This window comes from Xyrauchen texanus, chromosome 37 (genome assembly GCF_025860055.1).
Source record: "Xyrauchen texanus isolate HMW12.3.18 chromosome 37, RBS_HiC_50CHRs, whole genome shotgun sequence".
NCBI classification, from domain to species: Eukaryota; Metazoa; Chordata; class Actinopteri; order Cypriniformes; family Catostomidae; genus Xyrauchen; species Xyrauchen texanus.
The window spans coordinates 16480912-16504510 of record NC_068312.1 but is presented as its reverse complement, the minus strand read 5'-3'; the positions used below and the strand labels follow the sequence as shown (position 1 = coordinate 16504510).

Here is a 23599-nt window from a genome sequence, read left to right as displayed (position 1 = left end):
AAAAATCTGAAGAAACTGCTGTCTACCATATAAAAAAAATAGAGTTTGTAAAATTAACATTTTTGCAGGCTATTTTTTATTGTCGATGATAACTAATTTTTTTAGCCCTAGTCTGTGATATACAATACTTGACGATACGTGGAAGTTTTTTCTTCTGCGAGTGCAGTTAAGACAAAATATACTTTTATTCAAGATCTTGCATCTTTTTTTTTATATTATATTCAACATTCTCAGATAAAAATTATCTTCTGCGGTATAGCTGCTAAAGAAAATGTACATTTGTTTTAAGATATTTTTATTGGAAAACAAGCCAAAACAAAAACAAACCATAAATGTATTTTGTTTCAGTGCATAATGGGGCGAAGACTTCCTCTCTCACCGTTTTGTTCACTTCAATCCATCTTTAACTCAAACTCTAAAAATAAGAAAAGCCAATTTTCTTCAAGATAAGAAACGCACAGTGACATATGTTATGATACAATAAGTTGCGAGCCATCGCGTTATAATCTAGCTGCAGCAAGTGCGCGCTCATGGGATGAGCGTCCCCGCAACAGTGTGTGCATCAGCCAGGTGCAGTTTCAATCTCTCGCCCTTAGATCAGGACATTTGCACAACTCATAGAAGAGTTTGTAGTTAATTACATGACCTGCTTCCTTATTATTTGAACTTTAATAAAGCTATAATGCATTAAATATAACTGCATTTAAGATGTAACTCCGGAGTGTTTCTTTTCAAGAGCTCCGGCTCCGCTTATTCCACAACGAGAGTGCTTCTGTATTTTACTTTTTTTGTATTTTTGTATAATTCACTTGTACTTTGTGATATACATCACTTGAAGCTGTTTGGAAAGTTTTGAGTGCATCTGGATTGTGAAATGTGTCATTCTTCCTCTCGTCAATCAGGCGCAAACTGCAGTGCAGCACGTCATCATTGAAGTTAAATGTGATCTCATGTTACCATAAATGAGATCAAACAACTATTCGACAATGAAAAATGTTGTTGAACATTTTTTTTATTGTCAACGTTGTCAATAACGTTGACTAATCGTCATTTATTCATTATTTGTTTGTTATTTTCTATATTGAGTTGTGTGATATATTGACATTGTTTTGGCCTATCGGCCACCCTGCTCTTTGGATAGGCATCGTCCATAATAAAACCCATATCGACTACTAGTGCACACCATGCCCTACTAGCACTATACGTGGAAGCACCTTGTGGCTCATTATGTGACCTTGATCAAAACCTTTGTGCTATCGCTCTCTCTCTCTCACTCATACACACGCACACACGCACACACACACACACACACACCTGTGTGCAGAAAGACTAGTCATTAAAGTGGAGAATATTCTAAATGAAAAGTCATGCACTGTACCATTAAAAGATTCTGTTTTCAGTGAATGTCCTTGTAACTGGAGCTCTTCCTTGCTGTGCTACTGAAATTAAGTGTAAAGATTTATGTTTACACAGGTTGAGTTCACACATGAATAATTTATTTTTTTTCTGTGTTATGCTGAAAATGTACAGGTGGGTTGGGGTTAGTTCTGTGCTCATGTGTTTGAGAGGTGGGCGATGGATATGATCGTGGCTATGTATTTGAAAGAGAAGAGGAAATGCTGTGTCAGGATGTTGGTTTGAAAGGTAGTGTGCTTGTAAATTTGCGGATGTTGTTAGACACCGAAACAGGAGTTGTCAGTCAGTTAAACATTTTTTTTTAATGTTTTTTGTAAACTTTTGTCATCCATTTAAAAACTCTTTAAAAATAATTTTCATGTTATTTATCTGCCGTGTCGCAAGACAGACGGTGATGATAGAATGGTTATTGATAGGATGATGATAAAGGTGGTTATGATATGCATTCATCACTCTAAATGTCATTTTGTAGAGTGCTGTAAGCATTTGACTGGAGTCTAGATCTGTAAATATGGATTAAAGTACAATATTAAAACACTAGCTGGAATGTGGACAGTAAATAGCTTTGACTGTGTGTGAAGAGGGGAAGGGAGTTTTTATTGACCGCACGTCACAGGTCAGACAGCTTCCCTGCACCATGACCCCAAATAACCTACAGGGGCCACTGGCTGAAAGAACAATGGAGAGGTCAGATGAGAAGGGAAAGAGGGAGGAAAGGAGAGCGAGAGGTGCAGGGGCCATTCTTGTGGTGGAGCAGAAGAGAGGCACTGAAAAGAGTGCAAAAAAGTCTGTATCAGCTTGCACACTTTAGTAGGTTAAAGAGCCTCATGTATTTGCAGTCACAGAGTGCATGTAAGCAGTAGAGATATTTATTAAAACTTTGTTTTTGAGCACAGATGAAGGTGCATCCAAACAGCTGTCATCTGCCATTCCTCTTGCTCAATATGCAAGTGTGTGTAAAAACATACACATGATTCCTGTCTAAAGTCCTACACATAGCAACACATAGACCTAAATTCACACTAAATATGCTGATTGGAGAGACAACACCAAAAAGATTGTTTGTGGTAGGTGAGGTTTTCTTTTTTTCACAGAGCAAGAAAATCTAACTACTCAAAAATTATACCATATTTTCTCCTATCCCAACTTATTAGAGCGGTTCAGCCGTGACGTCAATTTGTAGGTGAACCCGGAAGTCTAATTTGCCATGGGTTCCCTCAGGATTTTCCTATGATTTTATAATGGGAGTTTTAGAGTTAGGAGTAAAATAAGGTGTGGTAGGGCTGCAACTATTGATTATTTTGATAATCGACTAATCTAATAATTGACTATTCTGCAATTATTGCAAAGATGAATCATTAGCTCATAACCGACTATTCAGATAGCGCCTGACTTAAAGGGTTGTATTAAATGTTCTTTCTAACAATAAAAAGGGCAAAATCATCTTTTAAAAATACCTCTAAATGACATTCACTGAATTAAAGTTTAATTCAGTGAAAAAAAACGCAAAGAAATCCTTTTGTTATCAAGTGTTTTTGTCTTGTTTTCCATTTTAAAATTGTCGAAAAATTCTTAAAACAAGATACATCTACTTGAGAAGCGACATATAAGTATTATATATAGTAGTACTACATACTATATATAGTATATAAATATTATTTAGACTTGCTTTGAGAGGATGTATCTTAAATATAAGTATTTTTTTCACTTGCTTATACTTCTTCGAGTGTTAAGACAAAATATACATATATTCAAGATCTATTCTATAAAAGAAAATATAAATATATTTATATGCTGCTTCTCAGGTGAATGCATCTTTTTTTTTTTATATTATATTCAACATTCTCACAAAAAAAGTTTTTTTCAAAGAAATGCTCTACACACACGTTTTGCTTCAGTGGAGCGGCAGCTCTGGCTCCACGTATTCCACAACGAGAGTGCTTCTATATTTACTTATTTTGTATTTTTGCATTATAATTCCCTAGGACTTTGCGATCTACATCACCTGAAGCTGTTTGTAAAGAGTGCATCTGGACATTGATCTGTGTAATTCTTCCTCTCCTCAGTCAGGCACAAGCTGCAGTACTGCTCTCGTGCACCATCATTAGAGTTTAATGTGATCCCATGTAACGTTAAATGAGATCAAATGAGTATTCCACAATTAACATTTTTGCAGGCTATTTTTTATTGTCGATGATAACTAATTTTTTTAGCCCTAGTCTGTGATATACAATACTTGACGATACGTGGAAGTTTTTTCTACAAGAGAACTTGAATTTTGAAGCTGCCGTTTCTAGGGCTGGGCGGTACATCGAATACCCACGATATAATTGCGATGATTTTGCTGCCGATATAAAATTAAATAATATCGTGAATATCAAAATTATTTTAACCAACCTTTTATTTGGCCATTTAAGTTTCATAGTGCATCAGTAGACTCAATTATTAACTGTTTCCCCGCCAAACACGGAATTTTCCGTGTTTTATGAAAAAACGCTTCCCCGCCAAACACGGAATTTTCCGGGTTTCCGTGTTTTAGGTGTTATACGGTAAGGAAGACCCCTCCGCATGTTTTGAAAGAGTACGCAACTCTTTGATCAAAGAAACAGACTGCGATCGTCTCAAACATGAAGAAGTGGAGTATGAGAAGCTCAAAATATCAGACATAAACATGCCTTTTTCTCAGCTTTTTGTCTGAAATGTTGTTTTTTGACAAAACCTACCTCTGTTCAAGTCGCAACAAAAAAAGAACAAATGAAGATAAAATAAAATCGTTTCTTGCCTAAAAGCAGAGGCCCAGATCTTTATTGTGATATATAGCATCTTCATATATTCATGGAAGAAAATATTCTGCGGGCCAACTTTTTTTTTAAAACGCTGGTGGGGAAAGAGTTAAGACCAATTTAAGTATTTGCATTGTTTATCCTTTTGATCTTTCATTAAAAAAATAAAAAAATCTAACCTTTCATTGAAGTAAAACTATTGAAACGGAAAATATCTCATTATTAAATATTTTCTTCTCCAAAACCCATTGCCAATTATTATTGGAACCTTTTTAATTCAGTACTTTTTGCAACCTCCCTTTGCCAAGAAAATAGCTCTGAGTCTTCTCTTATAATGACTAATGAGGTTTGAAAACACCTGGCAAGTGATCTGAGACCATTCCTCCACACATAATCTCTACAGATCCTTCGAATTCTGAGGTCCACATGTAGGACTCTCCTCTTCAGTTCACCCCACAGGTTTTCTATGGGGTTCAGGCCAGGGGACTGGAATGGCCATGGCAGAACCTTGATTTTGTGGTCAGTGAACTATTTTGGTGTTTATTTTGATGTTTGTCTTGGATCATGGCTTGCTGGAAGATCCAACCAGGGCCCATTTTAAGCTTTCTGGCTGAGGCAGTCAGGTTTTTATTTTTTATCTGTTGGTATTTGATAGAATTTGTGATGCCATGTATCCAAACAAGATGTCCAGTACCTCTGGCAGAAAAACAGCCCAACAACATTAAAGATCCAGCACCACATGTAACTGTGGCCGTTGTGTGGTACTTCATCTCTGTGTGCGCCAAACCCATCTCTGGTGTTTGCTGCCAAAAAGCTCTATTTTTGTATTATCTGACCACAGAACCCAGTTGCATTTGAAGTTCCAGTAGTGTCTGGCAAACTGAAGACACTTGAATTTGTTGTTGGATGAGAGCAGAGGCTTTTTTCTTGAAACCCTCCCAAACAACTTGTGATGTCTGGTATATTTGTTTTTTTATACATTCTGACCCCAAAACTCAACTATTGTTTGCAATTCTCGAGCTGTGATCCTTGGAAACTTTGGCCACTTGAATCCTCCTCACTGTGCATGGAGACAATATAGACACATGTCCTTTTCCAGGCCAATGCTTTGACTATTTTCTTATAGTCATTTCCCATTTTGTGAAGCTCAACAATATCACGCATCAGAACTATATTCTTTAGTCTAACACACTGTGATTGATGATAAAGGGAATTTGGCCTGTGTGTTATCTCATGTTTATACCACTGTGAAACAGGAAGTCATGGATGAAGTCATTCCTAGTCACCCAGGTGTATTAAAAAATGTAAAATATGAATGGAAATATAATTCAGATATATTTTACTCATAAGAATTTCTAGGGGTTCCAGTAATTGTGGACAAAGTTTTTTGGCGAAAATAATTTATTTTATTTTGCAGTCTTCTTTGCTCATATTTAACAAGGGTGCCAATATTTTGGGCCAACACACCCTCATACCCTCAGTATTGGTTTTTATGCAAGTTTCAGCTGAGAGCAAATATTTTAGTTTTTTGTTTTTTTTATTTAAAAATAAAAAACTAAAATATTTGCTCTCAGCCGCATCCCCCACCCCCCCCGCTCTCTCAACAGTCACAGAAGAGAAAGGGGAAGAAGAGCTAGGCTGTGTGTTGGAGTGTGTATTCGTGCCAAAAGACATTCCTTTTTCACCAGAGGATGATATACAGCCTGGCTTCAGAGGACAGAAATTAGATTGTAGAAATGTTGTCAGTCTAAATGTGGTGGTGCTAATTACACAACATGCTTCATGGCAAGTGTCAGATTCAAAATAAAACTAGACTGATCATTCAAGCTTAAATACTGAAGGTGGGAAATTATAGGCGATAATGACAGTGCTGATTGAAGAGGCATTTGGTGCAGTGGGATTATGGGAGATGTTGTGCCGTAGACATCGGTGATGCAGATGGATGGGAACACACACACACACACACACACACACACACACACACACACACACACACACACACACACACACACACACACACACACACAGCCATTACACCTCATGCTGTCTCTGACATTACTGGGCCAGCAGGAGGGACTTGATCATGGCTCATCAGTAGGGCTGGGCGATATGTCTTAAAAATGATATCTCAATATTTTTCAGCCTTTTGATGATACTCTAATGGTAATTATGAAATGGCTCAAATGTCTTTTTTTCTTATCCGAGGAACCATCATTTCATCAAAACCAAGTAGATTCAATATTTTAAAGACATTAAAAATATAAAAATATATTTTTTTCCATTAAATAAACACAAGGGAGAATGAAATCCAATAATTGTCATTGATATGCACTTTATATTTATTTAATATACAATGATACATAGTTTTTTAATAAAAAGCATTATTTACCTTCAAAATGTTTTACTAATACATTTTTGTGAATGAACAATGTGTGCAAAGCTACTTCACTGACTTAATTTTGAAACCCCAGTTGAACAATGCATAATACTAAATTATTACAGTTACACGTCAGGTTTATTATTATAATATAATGCTGAATTATCATTATTATTCTGATTATTGTATTTGCATTATACAGAAGGAATATATTTCTGTCCTGTTTGCTTCACCTTCAACTGGGGCTTTTATTTTGTCCGTATGTGCTGTCGTTTCACTTCAACTTCACAAGGCACATTTATTGTGACACTGAAAAACAATGTGCATTTTACAGTTACCGTGTCCCGCATTTCCTGAAACGCAGTAGTTTCCACCTTGTTATTCTGTGCCACATTATTAGATTTGTGTAATAACTTGTAGCGGTTACTAATGTCGGAAGTGCGTATGCTTGAACCTGCATCACTTTTATTTCACAATGAATGTGAACTGATCTGAGAGTGTTGCACACAGATCAGTCCAGTCACCGGTTTGTTCTGAATCACACACAGACGTGTTTATCTGTCTTTAAATCACAGCCTTTTGTGGAATAATAATCACTTATGACCATCTTGCCATTTTGATATTATTTTGTTATTTAATATAATCATTTTATTATTTTGATTAATTGTGCAGCCCTGAAGGATGGTGAAATTAGTCAACTGATTCGCTCTTTATGAAACTTCATGGCCACATGAAAGCACATTAAAATCATCACGATATTGGTCAATTTTACATTGTCAGAACAATTATATAGTTTATATAATTAATATTTGATATGTCTCCCAGCCCTACTCATCAGCTAATGCTTTTCTTTCCACAGCTAATGTGTACTGCCAGGCCTCAAATATTACATCCATCATGGATGAGTCATTTTCAGACAGACCAAAGAACTGGGCTCTGATTTTGTGAGTGTGTCAGAATGACAAGATGCCAAACCTATATTGTTTGTGGTATATAAATACACAGTAATGTTAGCACTGGCTTTTTCCAGTTCTTTCAAGCCATGTGTTTGTGTGTTTATCACCACAACAAGAGGTGGGAAAAAGTAGAAAGAGAGATGTAGCATGAGGGAGGTTGAGAGAAAGAAAGAGAGACCTTATAAAAGCCAGCCACTCCAAGAAAGGGAGAAGAAAGTGTTGGGAGTGAGTGAGCATGACAAAGTGCTGTGATTGAAAGAGGGAGGGAGAGCAAGAGAGAGAAAGAGAGAGGGGTAAATGAGTTCATTCATGCTTTTGGCAGTCAGCCAAGAACTTGCCTGTGGGTGTCTGAATCTATGCCAAGGCATGTGTTTCCCCTTCTGTCTGAAGGCCCAGTCTCTCTCTCTCTCTCTCTCTCTCTCTCTCTCTGACACACTCATTCAGAGAGACATCTCCTCTTTTCTCTCTAATTCCACTTGCTTTCCAGATCTTTGTAACTAATATTTGCACCATCTCTTCTTCTGTTCCTTTCTTTAATATTCTCCTTTTCTGCTGTCTCTCTTTCCTTCTGTTTCATTATCAATACAGCAGTTGTGGTTTTTCATTCAACTAGATGATGCAAGAGCAGGGTGGTACGTTAACTTAAGCGGTCGAGTCGTAGTGCGCTACTACATTATTTGAACAGGATACATGTGTGTTTTGATTTTGTGTAGGAGTTGGTGATGTGCTGGGAGTCGGACGTTTGCTGGATTCGATCTCTAAGATAATTCTACATTGTGTTGTAGTTTGTTGTTGCTGTTGAATAGCGGAAGAGAAGCTATTACTGTCTGAGGCAAGGCCGAAGGGAGCACGCATAAATGTCATATCCTTCGTCACAAAGCAACCCGCTCTATATATATATATATATATATATATATATATATATATATATATATATATATATATATATATATATATATATATATATTTTACTTATTTAGCACTATATTTACTCAAGTTTCACACAAAACTTTGTAAAAAAAAAAAGAATCTAAAAAAATTTGCACATTAATAAATTGTTAATATATTTGGAAGAAGGAAATGACAGTACACACAGCAGTCCAGCAACCATGGATGGAATGTGAATGTTAGCAATCGCATTCACTTAAAAAATAATCACACCAATTGTGCATGGTGAGTAAGACATTTACTTCTAGCACACGTGAAGTGCTTCAACTTTGAAGCTGCCTGAGAGACAGGCCATTTGTATTAAAATGAATGGGAATGATTAGAATGCTCAACTGCAGCCAATTGTCAATGGATGTAGATAGGAAATTCCACCTTACAGGTAAAAGAGCCAATCACCTTTTAGATACAGACATCGCCTGTCAATCAGCTAGAGAACGTGCATGCGTATTAGCTATAAATGCTTAATTTTTGTAGCGTAATCTGAGGTAAAAAAGCACCATTTATAATATCAATGTTGTCATGTTTTACTGCTGATTTGAAATATGTTCTTTAATCGTAATCTTGACCAACCGTTTTGTAGATTTTGGTCTTTCCCCATTTAAAGTACGAAGGAGCTGCACTCTCATGTCTGGAAATGGCCTCCTGAGAGCATTCCAAACATGGCCGACAGAGGACTGACTTGATTGAAAGTCATTGGTTGCACTCACGCGCACATGTGGATTCAAAGCGAGCAGCAATCTCCTGACCGTTTAAACAACCTGGATCACCTGCTTGGATTGTGAACACAGAGCATCATGATTTGTGAATCAGTGGAACTTTTGATCCTGATCCTGAAGTTTTGATTCTGGCTGATAGAATATGCACATCAGAGGAAGATATTAGATGAGCACTCGACGGGAAGAAAACTCTGGATTTTTGTGAATTACATCTGTTTAAACGAGATATCTGCATATTTACAAACGTTATGTAATAGAAGCTTTATTTATATTTGCCTTCTATCATTAGAAAAGTAAGTTAAAAGTGACAACTGTTGAGGAGAGAGAGGGAGAATGAAACAGGCTAGCACTTTAACATTATGAGCTCAAAAGCGTCTGCTGCGGCGGCTCTGATATGCGGACCGTTTAAATGAAACCGTGTTGCACACCGGTCTATTATTGTAATAACACGATGGCACGTAACAACAAAATAAACCATGACTGGTCGTTTACATGTCTCAGTCGCTTCATGGTTTTCAAGCGATTTTTCTACGTCAAACATAATTATGGGCTGATGCTGATAATTAAATAAGTCAGAATATCGGTCGAACAATACTAAAGAGTAAGCCAGGTAACTTTGACTTGGTATCTTCACAAAGATACCAGGAAGAGATGTGACATAACTACTCATAAAGCCATGTTTTTTTTACTTGGATTTGTGCAATTGTCAACTCCAGGAATGACATGGGATGTGCATTACCAGAAGTGCCTTCATCTAGTAAAGTAGTCACAAGGATGATTTGGATTTGCAGCTTGGGTAACACGCATATTTTAAGTGCTTTAACAAAAATACAAGCTTTAGATGTCTGTTTTTAAACCCTGCTTCCCAGTTTCATTTTAGGCTTTCTTTATGAGTGTATTACTGTAAGCACATGTCCTGTTCATTTATACACCCTGTTGGACAAGTTGAAATTATTGTCTGAGGTGATTGGCATTGTGCCTACACAAGCGGTACATAGATGTTATGTTGAAAATAACCTGGAATATGAATCTAAGAAGTGTTCTGTGTCTTTACAGGAACACAAACAGACTTGTATAATTTTTCTAGGAGAGATGTGTGATTGATTTGTCAGTGCATGTTTGTTCATGTGTATGTGTGGGTTTACACTGGGCCTATCAAACCCTTCAGAATGACAGACTTTTTGTTCATCCTCAACCCACCACACACACACACACGCACAGCACAGTAAAATATCTTTGTGTAAATCACTCGATGAGAGGAAGGAAGGAGGAGAATAGGATGCCTCTCTTTTTGTAGTAAAATGACTGAGGAATGACTTTTCTCTCTGAGAAGTTTTGTCTCTTTAATTCTTTACGTGTAGTCCTTTTAAGTTTAATGCACCACTGTTACAGCCATCAAGTGCCGTTTGTTCACTGTCGGATGTCAAAATCCTCTGCTGTGATTAATGTTCCTGTTATTATGCAGAATCCAAAAGTTTATTTTTAGAGGTGTTGTGGAGAGTATTTGTCAGAAGTCATTCTGCAGATTCTGTATGACACTGCTTTAATATTAAGTTTAGCTGTTAAAAGGCTTCTCAAACGGTTGGATGATGTGAACTATATGTCGTGCCCCTGTAATATTTATAATCTAACAACACACCTGACTAAATTGTTAACAGGTGAAAGAAATGCGTGTCTGATTTGCTTTTTTGTTTAGAGGTTCATTTGCGCTTTGGTACGCAACACAATCCAGTCTTGCGGAACATGTGCAAATGGTGAGTTCTCACTTTTTATTTCTCTGTCAGTCATCTGGGAGCAGTTTGTAAGGATAGTGTTGTCTATGAAGAATGCTGCATAGGATCTCAGGATACAGCCCTAGAAATGGTTCTTGAACAAGTTTAATTTTTAGCCTGTATTTTTATGTTGCAAAATTATCATTATGATAATTGTAATAGACATATGGTAATATATGTTATATTTTATATTCTAAAATAACAAAATTAGTAAGATAAAACTGTATATTGCATATACACTCACCTAAAGGATTATTAGGAACACCATACTAATACTGTGTTTGACCCCCTTTCGCCTTCAGAACTGCCTTAATTCTACGTGGCATTGATTCAACAAGGTGCTGAAAGCATTCTTTAGAAATGTTGGCCCATATTGATAGGATAGCATCTTGCAGTTGATGGAGATTTGTGGGATGCACATCCAGGGCACGAAGCTCCCGTTCCACCACATCCCAAAGATGCTCTATTGGGTTGAGATCTGGTGACTGTGGGGGCCATTTTAGTACAGTGAACTCATTGTCACGTTCAAGAAACCAATTTGAAATGATTTGAGCTTTGTGACATGGTGCATTATCCTGCTGGAAGTAGCCATCAGAGGATGGGAACATGGTGGCCATAAAGGGATGGACATGGTCAGAAACAATGCTCAGGCAGGCCGTGGCATTTAAACGATGCCCAATTGGCACTAAGGGACCTAAAGTGTGCCAAGAAAACATCCCCCACACCATTACACCACCACCACCAGCCTGCACAGTGGTAACAAGGCATGATGGATCCATGTTCTCATTCTGTTTACGCCAAATTCTGACTCTACCATCTGAATGTCTCAACAGAAATCGAGACTCATCAGACCAGGCAACATTTTTCCAGTCTTCAACTGTCCAATTTTGGTGAGCTCTTGCAAATTGTAGCCTCTTTTTCCAATTTGTAGTGGAGATGAGTGTTACCCGGTGGGGTCTTCTGCTGTTGTAGCCCATCCGCCTCAAGGTTGTGCGTGTTGTGGCTTCACAAATGCTTTGCTGCATACCTCGGTTGTAACGAGTGGTTATTTCAGGCAAAGTTGCTCTTCTATCAGCTTGAATCAGTCGGCCCATTCTCCTCTGACCTCTAGCATCAACAAAGCATTTTTGCCCACAGGACTGCCGCATACTGGATGTTTTTCCCTTTTCACACCATTCTTTGTAAACTCTAGAAATGGTTGTGCGTGAAAATCCCAGTAACTGAGCAGACCGGCCCGTCTGGCACCAACAACCATGCCATGCTCAAAATTGCTTAAATCACCTTTCTTTCCCATTCTGACATTCAGTTTGGAGTTCAGGAGATTGTCTTGACCAGGACCACACCCCTAAATGCATTGAAGCAACTGCCATGTGATTGGTTGATTAGATAATTGCATTAATGAGAAATTGAACAGGTGTTCCTAATAATCCTTTAGGTGAGTGTACATTGAATCGGATAGGAAATATTGTTGCAATATCAAATCGGGAGGTCTGTGGAAATTCCCAGCCCTAGTTGTGACATACTCGTCTCACATGATGATGTGTATGTTTGTGTATGAGAGAGGGCGTTGGGGGACTTGAATGTGGCTTTTATGTCCGCATTGAGCAGGAAGGCCAATATCGTGACACACATCAACCACATGAGGAAAACCCATTCAGAGGAGTGTGTATGTTTACATTTGTGTTTGTTTGTGTGATTGTGGGTACAGATAAACTAGAATTAGCAGCAGTCAGTGAGTGCAAGGCCTGCTCTATTTATTAACGTTTTGTCAAAGCAAGCTAATAGAATTAACTTTTATAGTTTTTGTGATTAAGTTTTAAATGATCTTTCAGCACTAAGGTTGCAGCCAGGCGTGTGCGATTATTGACAAAAAATTATATCTCGATTATTTTCTGGGATTTTACCGATAACGATAAACAGATTATATTTTGCATCCTTCAAAAAAACTTTTTGTTGAAGACTTATATTGTACTAGTTCCCTCATACAACATATTAAAGCATAACATGATAATATAGATTGTTGATATTATTAATCAAAACAATATATTGAAGGAAAAGAGGTCTTTATTATTTGAAACTGAAGCATTCAAGTAAGAACATTACAAAACACTGTTCAGCTGTAAGGTGAACTGTGCAGCATACAAGCAAGAAGCAAAAATATGACATTGTAATAAAAATCACCAAATGCAAACGTCTCTCAAACACCGCACAAGAAAGAAAAAATTATTGCATTTGTTAACAAATTACACCCTTCTGTAAAATGTTACACAAAGTCAAAGATGCAAAAAAAAAAAAAAAAAGCCCAGGCAGTGTGTATATTGGTCTAAAGTCTTAAATTTTTTTTAAAAACATCTCTCTCAACCGCTTATATCTTGCCATCTGACCCTTATTTTGTCGTAAAGGAACTTTTTTGCTAAATGATTCCGCCAAAGTTTGTTGAGTGTGTTTTTTTGCTTTTACCCTGTCAGCTACAGGCGTGTTGTGTTCAACTCGAAGCATTTCACATTCCTCATATTCAGTGCGGTGGGTAGTTTGAAGATAGGAAATAGGTTGGTCGTCGAGCTGCTTTTGACTCTACCCAATTTTCGGAGCAGTTTGCAGATTGCTTTCTTTTGACTCGCATCTGACCTTTCAAAACCAAACCACCTCCATGCTATTGATGATGACCCACATCTAGCAATTAAATCTAGTGTGGGTTGCGAGGTTGTTGATGTTTGATGATCTTCTCCTCTCGCCATTTCTTCGCTCATTTTTAACTTCTGTCATACACACCGCAATCTAATATGCAACATAACGATCTGAATATGCATGTTACAGCACGCAGTGAATTCGTGGACACTTAATACAGCTTTTTGATTGGCTGAAAATGAGTGACATACTCAATATTGTGATTTTGCATATTGTTAAAACAAAAATTGCGATATTATCGTAGACTATATATATCGCACACCCCTAGTTGCAGCTACAGTGAGATGTAGGGCTGACCAGACCTGTTTTATTACCACTGATCATTACAGGCCTACTTTTGTCACCACAGTGCTTATGAAATTTTGCTTAAGAGTGGCTGTCCCTAGAAACTTTTGAATTTAGTTTTTTGTTTTACTTTATGGTGCTGTGGGAAATAAAATTAACATCTTATTTCTATGGCTAGTTATAATACAAGTAAAGCACTTTTATTATTTGGTACGGTGCTTATAGTAAATATGTTTGATTCCTACTCCATACCAGATTTATTTATTTTTTTTTTGTCACTTAATGATTTAGGAATCATTATCTGAAGCCAAGTCAGTTTCATAATATCAAACATCATTAGAACAGGAAACATATTACAATATTATACATGACTTGCTTCAGGTCCAGACTTATATTTTACATTGTAGCCTACATGCACTTTACCATCTTCCAATTGTTGCTGGTGAAGCATAGTGTTTTCTCTTTCCCTCGTCAGTGCTGTTCAGAATGTCAGTGCTGTCTTGCCTTGAAATGGTTGAATTGCTCCATAGTGCTTTAAAATAGAAAATTCTTGTGTAGAATTCAAATAGGTCGCATTAGGTTTGTTTTGCTGCGTGACATAAAGGATAGCCCAGTTTAACCGTATATTTTATCTTTTTACCGTAGCTCGCATATCAAGGGAAGCCCAGTTGAGGCACGCGTGTGCTCCTGAACTACAATAGTAGGATAGAGAAGAGCACATCACTTGTTCGAGAAATTCTCTGCGGATCGACACGCACGCAAGTTCAGTCTTCAATTGTCAAATACGAAATTTTGCTTCTGTGGCCGTCGAAAAATTTTCAATGCAGGAACCTGTTGAAAAACCCTGTTGACATGCACGTGCTCTTATGCGTCATGCATGAGGAAGTGTAATTAAACTTCAGATCATGATCTTCACATCAAAGAGACTGCTGAAGATTTAAAGTGAAAAAGGGGTAACATTTTTGTCTTATTACCCAAAAACTATTGTATGAGTTTGAGATGACATAATGGTGAGTAAATGACAAGAGAATTATAATTTTTGTTCAACTATTCCTACTGGTATTGCGGAGCAACCGTTTGAAGAGTTAGTTGAATATATTTAGAGCAGTCTGCCTGAATAATGACTCCAACTTTTGAAGGTAACTCTTTATCACCCCCATGTACTGAGGTATGTAACTTGGAAGAGACTGGTGCGAACCACACACGCTTGTTGCTGCACACATACGTGCATTAGAACATTTTTGGTGAGGTTCAGAGCTTTTGCCTGAAATCAAAGAGTTCCTAAAGTCCTAAATCATGTTGAAAATACTCACTTAGGAGATGACCCAGTGGCTTGAGGGTATGTTATTAGTTATTGTTATGATATCACCATTATAACATTTTCAATATCAGAGTTCCAAACTGACATGGGTAGACTGTGATGAAGTAGTTCAAGAAAAAGTAGATTTTCGATTATAAAAGGTTGCGCACCCCTGGTTTACAGGATTATTCTCTGCTCTTGATGTCAGAATGTAAACAGACATGAGCACAACACTTGCCTGCATTGGATAAGCTGGTGACAATGCAATGCATTAGCTGAAGACTCATTTGCAGATTAAAAATAAAATAAAAAATTATTACAAATGCTGTCCATCATTTGACAGATTCAGATTTCAAAGGGAGGCTGTGTGATATTATGATTATGCATCAATCATAACTTCAGTGTGATGCTGCCAATTACCACATGATAATAAAGTGCACAAAATGTACAAGATTAAAAAGAAAATGCGGAAAATTCACGCACCGTTTCTGTTGGTTGTTCTTGGATTTAATTTAAGCACAAACATGATATTTAGTGCAGAAATCGTAGTTACTTTAGTGGAGTAGGCTACCTGTATTATTCAGGTTTAGATGTAGGCTACGTCCTTCTCATCTGTGTCACTGCTTGCATGTTAAGAGCAGACATTCTGAAGAAGATCTTTGAGGTCTTCTTGTCCATGTAAATGCGCTTTAAAGCCGCACACAGCAAAGTTTAAAAATCTTATTAGCACAGCGGTTGATTGACGGGTAGAACTTTCAACCTAGAAGTCCTTTGTTTCACTAGACACGCACTTCTATCACATATCCACTATTGTGTGCATATACAATTATAACAGATGCTATATACCCCTAAGTGTCACCCTAGAACTGAAACGAAAATATGATAAATAAAAATGTTTATAAGATATTTATAAAATATAAGACGAAATAGATTTTTTTTTCTAGCAACCCGTATGGCAAATGATTGGTTTGAAGAGCAATGAACAGCATGGCATTTCTGTAGAATCCGTGAAACTGTGATGTGGTCGTGAATATTACGGGGAAATTTTTGCTTTAACATGACCATTTTCTCCAAATGTGTAAAAGCTTCATGAACACTCAGTTTACATTGACCATGAGAGTTCTCTTGATTTGTCAGCTTCAGTTAGATCGGCAAATCGGTCAGATTTATTTTGGTAAATTAAAAAAAGTTATTGGAAGGTTGTGAGGTGCTCATAAGCTGCTCTGCTTTGCTCGTAATTCCTCTCACGACCGCGAGCCGCGACCACATGGGCACCCATGATTTTCACGCGCTCTCTCCCAACTGGAAGAAATCGGTTGGGAGCTCCCACGACAGCCGAAAATCGCACCATGTATGCCTAATTTAAGGCATTTTCATGGCCACATACACATTGTTGGCTTATTAAGCATAATCTGTGTAAGATCATGTATTTAAACACTCAATGTTGCTCATTGGACATGGCATATAGCAGCTTGATTTTCCGGAGTGATGGATTTTTTTGTTCTAGAAAAGTAATGGAACTGAATAAATCTTCAAATGTATTGGTAATTGAAAACTTATGGAAATGTGTATCCTGAATTTAAGTCTACTTGTGCTCTGTTTTGAAATATCTCAGCGGCTGGATGTCAGTCTCTTTATAATTACTTGTATAAATCCTTACACAGGAATCATGGTCAACTGGGAAAGTCATGGATAAGTCATATGTCAAAAGATGTGGGAACTTTGTATAGTACGATTGTGTCACATCCAGCTGCCTTAATGAGGATAGAAAGAATTGACTGAAAAAGAGGAGGATAGAGTGGGACACAGAGTGATCCATTCATTCACACAGTGTTCTTACATACACTGGTCGCCAGAAGTTTGGAATAATGTACATATTTTGCTCTTATGGAAATAAATGGTACTTTTATTCTCCAGTGGCATTCAACTGATCACAATGGTCAGGACATTAATATCATGAAAAATTACTATTACAATTTGAACAACATTTTTAGAACTTCTTAAACTACTTCAAAGAGTTCTCATCAAAAAAATCCTCCACATGCAGCAATGACAGCTTTACAGATCCTTGTCATTCTAGCTGTCAGTTTGTCCAGATACTCAGATGACATTTTCCCCCACGTTTCCTGTATCACTTGCCACAGATGTGGCTGTCTTGTCAGGCACTTTTCACACACCTTACATTCCAGCTGATCCCACAAAAGCTCAATTGGGTTAAGATCCATAACACACTTTTCCAGTTATCTGTTGTCCAATGTCTGTGTTTCTTTGCCTGCACCCCTAAGTCTTCTCTTTACTGTTATACATGAAACTGGTGTTGAGTGGGTAGAAGGGGACCAGCTGAGGACATGTGAGGTGTCTATTTCTCAAACTAGAGACTCTGATGTACGTATCCTCTTGTTTAGTTGTATCTGGGCCTTCCACATTTCTTTCTGTCCTTGTTAGAGCCAGTTGTCCTTTGTCTTTGAAGACTGTAGTGTACACCTTTTGTATGAAATCTTCAATTTCAAGCATTGTATAGCCTAATAAAAAAATTATTGACTGATGAGATTCTAGAGAAAGCTGTTACTTTTTTGCCATTTTTTAAACTAATATTGACCTTAAGACATGCCAGTCACAAAGACAATATTAAGCTTCATTTAACGAACCAAATAGCTTTCAGCTGTGTTTGATATAATGGCAAGGTATTTTCTAGTACTAAATTAGCAATTTAGCATGATTATTCAAGGATAAGATGTTTGAGTGATGGCTGCTGGAAATGGGACCGGTCTAGATTTGATCAAAAATGACTTTTTTCAAATAGTGTTGGTGCTGTTTTTTTACATCAGTAATGTCCTGACTGTACTTTGTGATCAGTTGAATGCCACTTTGGTGAATTAAAATACCAATTACCTTCCAAAACAGCGAAATATTTACATTATTCAAAACTTTAGAAGCAGCAGGTGTTGGCTATGATTTCTCTTTCCTCTTTCCTCTTTCTCTTGTTATCTCTTACTCTTTGTAACTCTCGTTGTCTGTCTGTCTGTCTGTCTTTTATTTATTTTTTTAAAGATCAAACTCTTAGTTGTTCTTCTTGCCATTTCCTAGAGATCTTCAGTAATTTTCACATTCCCTAGGGGTTTCCTCACCACAGTTGCTTGTAACAATAAGATGACAATGTTTAACAAAAAAGATGGCTTTTCACTGAATATTTTGATTTTAAGTTCCCTTTGCAATTATTTAATGTGTTTTCTCACTCATTCCTTTTAGGTTGTTGACTGCCAGGACTCAACGCCCCATGATGCACAGTATCTGTTCCAGGTCCACACCCACTTATTGTGTGTAGAGGAAGTTGCATTGTCAGCATGTCCTCGCACCCTCAGCCAGTGCCTCAGGGTCGGAGGGCTTTGGACCCCCGTCATCTTTCCAGTCCTGCCACCCTTCCTCTGCAGCTGAGAACCCACACGGTACTGCACATCAGTTTGGTCCAGCAATGCTATTTATTCAATGAGTGTGTAGGCTAACCTATGATCTAACAAAAAAAAACATCTACAAATGCATTGTTATTTTAGTACTTCCATTATACACAACACATCCATGCCAATATCTGTTTAATTATGCACACACTCTTGTGATGTAGATAAGATCTGATTGTTGACCCTACAGTCAGGCCAGATTTTGGCAACAAAGGATTATCTTGCTTTATTGGAGGTCATGACCTGTTAATCACATGAGATTTCACCCTCATCCATCTTCATCCACTGGAGATTACTGTCTGCTCTTATTAACCACACTGAAGATCTAGATAAATTGTACTCCGGAGTCAAGTAGACAGATTTTTTTAATGTTAAAAACATATATATATAAAAAACAATTCTTCTCTCCAAACCTTTTGTACTTGATGCAATTTTTTGTGACTAGTTACATTTTCTAAAAGTCTAGCCTAAACTAACTTGCTAGGTAGTTGTTACTGACAACTGTGTGATAATTCAGAGTTCAAGGCCTGAGATTCAGAATAATTTTGACTGGATGGTCAGCACCTTGCTTAGGAGGATGTCATAAAGATATGACTTGTTAAAACTGAGACATTGAGTTGCTACTCTACCACTAAAGAACTGCATGTTGTCTGTGAGCTGTGGATTGAGTACCAAGGATTTAGACTTTACTATGAGTGTTAAGCCTAAAGAATACTTCAGTCAGATGAGAGCACTTAGTGTCTGAGCACAGGACACGTGAAACAAATTTCATCATCAGCAGAGTGTAGAATGCACATGCGCCTGGAATTATTTGCATTCATTATTGGGTCCACAAGATGGCAGAAAAAGGAGTGCTAGAAGATGTAAACACTACTAAGCATCAGAAGATGTATGTGGAAACAACAGCAGTGGAAGAACACGTATTTTGAGGAGGTCAAGAGATACCTGTATTTGTAGAACTCGAGTCTGAAGGAATATAAAGATATCTTTGTGTCATAAATCCTGAAGAGAAATAGTCCAGTATCTCTTAGCAGTCGTAATGTGCATGCGCCAACCGCAAGTGTATGCGGGCACAGTGAAATGAAGTATACTTTTGAGTGTACTGACTGGCACATGTTCAGGGATGGTGCAACATATGGCAACTCTACCAACTTGGAGGAATACACAGCATCAGTGACCAGCTACATCAGCAAGTGCATTGATGATGTCACCTTCTCCAAGACCATCACCACACTCTACCGTGGATGACTGCGGAGCCGTGGATGACTGCGGAGGTGCCTGCGCTGCTGAGGACCCGAGACTCCACCTTCAGAGCAGGCGACAAGGCTGCCCTAAGAACAGCGAGGGCCAAACTGTCCCGGGCCATCAGAGAGGCAAAGCATGCACACGCCCAGAGAATCCACAGTCACTTCCAGGACAGCGGCAACACGCGGCGCATGTGGCAGGGCATCCAGGCCATCATCAACTACTACAGGACAACATCAGTTGCCTGTGACAAAGATGCCTCCCTTCCAGATGCGCTGAACAACTTCTATGCTCGGTTTGAGGCGCAGAACGATGTGGTGGCGAGGAAGACCACCCCTCCTTCTAACGACCAGGTGCTCTGTCTTTCCACGGCTGATGTGAGAAAACTCTACGTAGAGTCAACCCACGGAAGGCTGCTGGACCAGACAACATTCCTGGCAGGGTGCTCAGAGGATGTGCAGACCAGCTAGCAGATGTTCTTACCGACATCTTCAACATCTCTCTGACCAGCGCCGTCGTTCAAATGTGCTTCAAGGCCACCACCATCGTCCCCATGCCAAAGAATTCTTCAGTGTCCAGCCTCAACGACTACCGTCCCGTCGCACTCACACCCATCATCATGAAGTGCTTTGAGAGGCTCGTCATGAGGCACATTAAGACCCAGCTGCCCTCCTCACTAGACCCACTGCAGTTTGTGTATGGTCCCAACCGTTCAACAGACGACGCCATCCAGAGTTTCCGCTAGAAAAAAATGGTGCCGGTCACTTGAGGTTTCGTTTTACGGACATTTTGATGACATGCCGGTCAAATATCGAATATAATTAGTCAAGTTGAGGAAAACTGGAGGCAGGCTATGTAACTTAAAAAAATGACATAATCAGGCCGTATAGAATGCAACAGGTTTATTAGCCTAACTTTCAAATAGAGGAAAAAAACATGAACGTCCGATTGGCGTCAATCAATTGTTTTTACTATGGTTTCACATTCATAGTTTAACAAACCCCCCCTTCCCCACATAAAATATCTGAATAGTAGCCTATTGTTTTTACTCAAGCGAACTTAATTATACACTCTCAGTATGTCTCATTTAGCTGGTAACATTTAAATTGGCCACCGTGAAATGACTCCTTGTCAAATGAACTGGAACAAACAAATGACTAGGCCTTTAACATTGTCTCGCGTCATTTTAGGCTACTTTTTACGCTGTTTTGCAGTGCTGAATTGTGCAGCTGCCGACTTAAAATCAAAACTTCGCAGTGTCTCTCCACAACTTGCAATGCGCATAAGCCGCGTAACCTTGTTCTCCGCAAGGCGACTTCGCTGCTTCGTCTTGATCCGATTCTGCAGCGAGAACCCCCTCTCTGCAGGAACACTTGAGACAGGGATTACACAGGCTATCTTGGCGAGTTTGGTCCAATCTGGATACATTTCGTTGAAATCACATATGAGGACTTCGCAGGCTGTGGAGAAATGCAATCCTCCACAGCCACGGAGCGCTGTCATGACAGCGAGGGCATCACGGCGCAGGCTTACGGCATCGATAAGAGGAGCGGTGTCCGCAGACTCAGTGCTTGTAAAATGGCAAGTAATCCTTCCTTGCTGGTTCTGCGTATTCTTGAAGAGCTATAAGATAATATAATAGGTGAGAACGATATTAGAATTATAGGCTTACAAAAGAATGCTGCGCTTCGCTTATTATAAATAGGCCTGTATGGGTCATTCTATGGAAATGTCCATTTTTCTGTCCCTAGCCTTTACAAAAATATTACACTTAAACACTTTGAGGTTACAATTTCTTTACATTTTAAAATAAAAATGTTATTTGAAAAATTACACCTTCTTGAGCCATCAATGGCAATATTTGATTTTTATTAATTCTATAGAATTCCACCACAGAAGTGCTCGTCCCCACAGACATGTACAGAGGGAAAGTGCTTTATTTTGAGGCCAATAACAAGTTTTTACACCATTTAAAATACAATAATGGATACATAACTATCAAATATATTTGATATTATATTTATACTATAAAATATAAAAAAAATTCTGTCACAATAAATACAGTGTCACATGTGACATAATAATTTTACATCAATTTAATTCTGCTACACTCAAAAGTTAAGATTTAAAGGATTGCATCAAATTGTTTTCAAATATTTTCATTGTTATAGCAAATACATGTGTTATACCCCTAACAATATAGATAGATATTGATATAAAAGGATATATATATATATATGTATTGATATATCTGAAGAGACAAGGGATTTCGACCCTCACCCTTCAGTCCTCACCCTTCACATGGTTGCGCAAACGAACAAACCTCATTCAAGCACACTTTTAACAAACCTGAACAATCTCCTTATTTGTTGTATTATTGTTATTTTTCGGTAACTCTGACTTCATAATGCTGAAAAAAAATTAGAAATAATATTTCATAAAAACCTTTGAAATTGCCAAAGTAAGGTAACACCAGTGACAAAAAAAGGTAAAAAAGGACCTTAAAAAAAGGTCTTTAAATAAATTCACAAAAAATATAATTTTTAATTTATATTTAAATTTTTAATTTTTTTATTTTTAGTAATCTAATAATGTGGTGTAAGTTTAAATGTTAGAAAAATAAATACATTTTAAGACATCTTGCCATATCATAAGGGGACGTTTCTGTAGAATGACCCGTATAATAAATCAATAGCTCCTACTTACCACTATGTATCTGCGGATATCTAGAGGGGTTCAGAAGGGCATCGAGGCAGTGAAGTAGATCCATGCAATCCTCGGGGAACCGATCTTGCAAGGAATCTATCAGATGTTGAACATAGCGTTCCCTGGCTTTTTTGAAAGCTTGAATGGAGCGGTCGCTTGAATTGGTCACTTTGACATCCTTGTATGTGCCGTCTTTATAGCCCGCCTGGAATGTCTCCTCTTCTGGACCTGGGACATCTCGTAACTGTGTAAATGCCGCGACAGATGCTTGCACTATTGGTCGGATGCTGGAAAGATTGACGTTGTCTTTCTGAAAAACTAAATTCAGTTTTGTCATCACTGGTAGTATATCGGCCAGTGCATGAGTCAGGGCTATGAAGCTGTAGGTCTGGATTTGACCAAGCAGCCCTTGTGCTTGGGCATTTCCTCCCACGGCCTCTTCATGAAGTTCCATGGCCACAGCTGCCCAGTTGTGCTTCATGGCCTCCACAGCCCTGTTTAGGGATAGCCAGCGGACTGCGCACAGCTGCTTGAGGCTGACCATGTCCTCATCACTGAGTGCAGCTGTTAATTGGCGGAGCCGGGATGTTCTGGTGGCAGAGTGTTTGTAGAAGGAGTACACTGAGGAGATCGTGTTTTTGTAAGCTCTGATGTTTTCCACAGCTTTCGCTGCGTCCAGCGCAGCAAGTGCTGCTCTGTGGGCAACGCAGTGCACCTGGATAGAAAATGGATCCGCTTGCTTAAACAAAGCACCAACCCCACCACAGGGTTTTTTTCAGTTTTTCACGGATCTGTTCCACCACGACGTGTTCTAATGCCCTCTCCATATCATCCACAGAGTCGCTGTGGCAGTAAATGCCATCGGTGGTGACGAAATCTGGAGCCTCGAGAGCTTGCAGTAGCTCAGTCTGTGCTACAAAATGGTTAGATGGGAGATCATGTTTTGCCATGT

The 23599-nt window shown here is 38.4% G+C and overlaps 1 protein-coding gene across 1 annotated transcript in view; it reads left to right on the top strand.

Annotated features, from left to right (window-relative positions):
* Positions 1 to 23599, top strand: part of LOC127630694 (nuclear receptor corepressor 2-like) — a 168849-nt gene that overhangs the window by 28180 nt on the left and 117070 nt on the right. Inside the window, exon 2 of the mRNA XM_052108404.1 lies at positions 18491 to 18687. Coding sequence (XP_051964364.1) covers positions 18586 to 18687 — 102 coding nt within the window. The 5' untranslated portion in view covers positions 18491 to 18585. The remainder of the gene's footprint in view (positions 1 to 18490; positions 18688 to 23599) is intronic.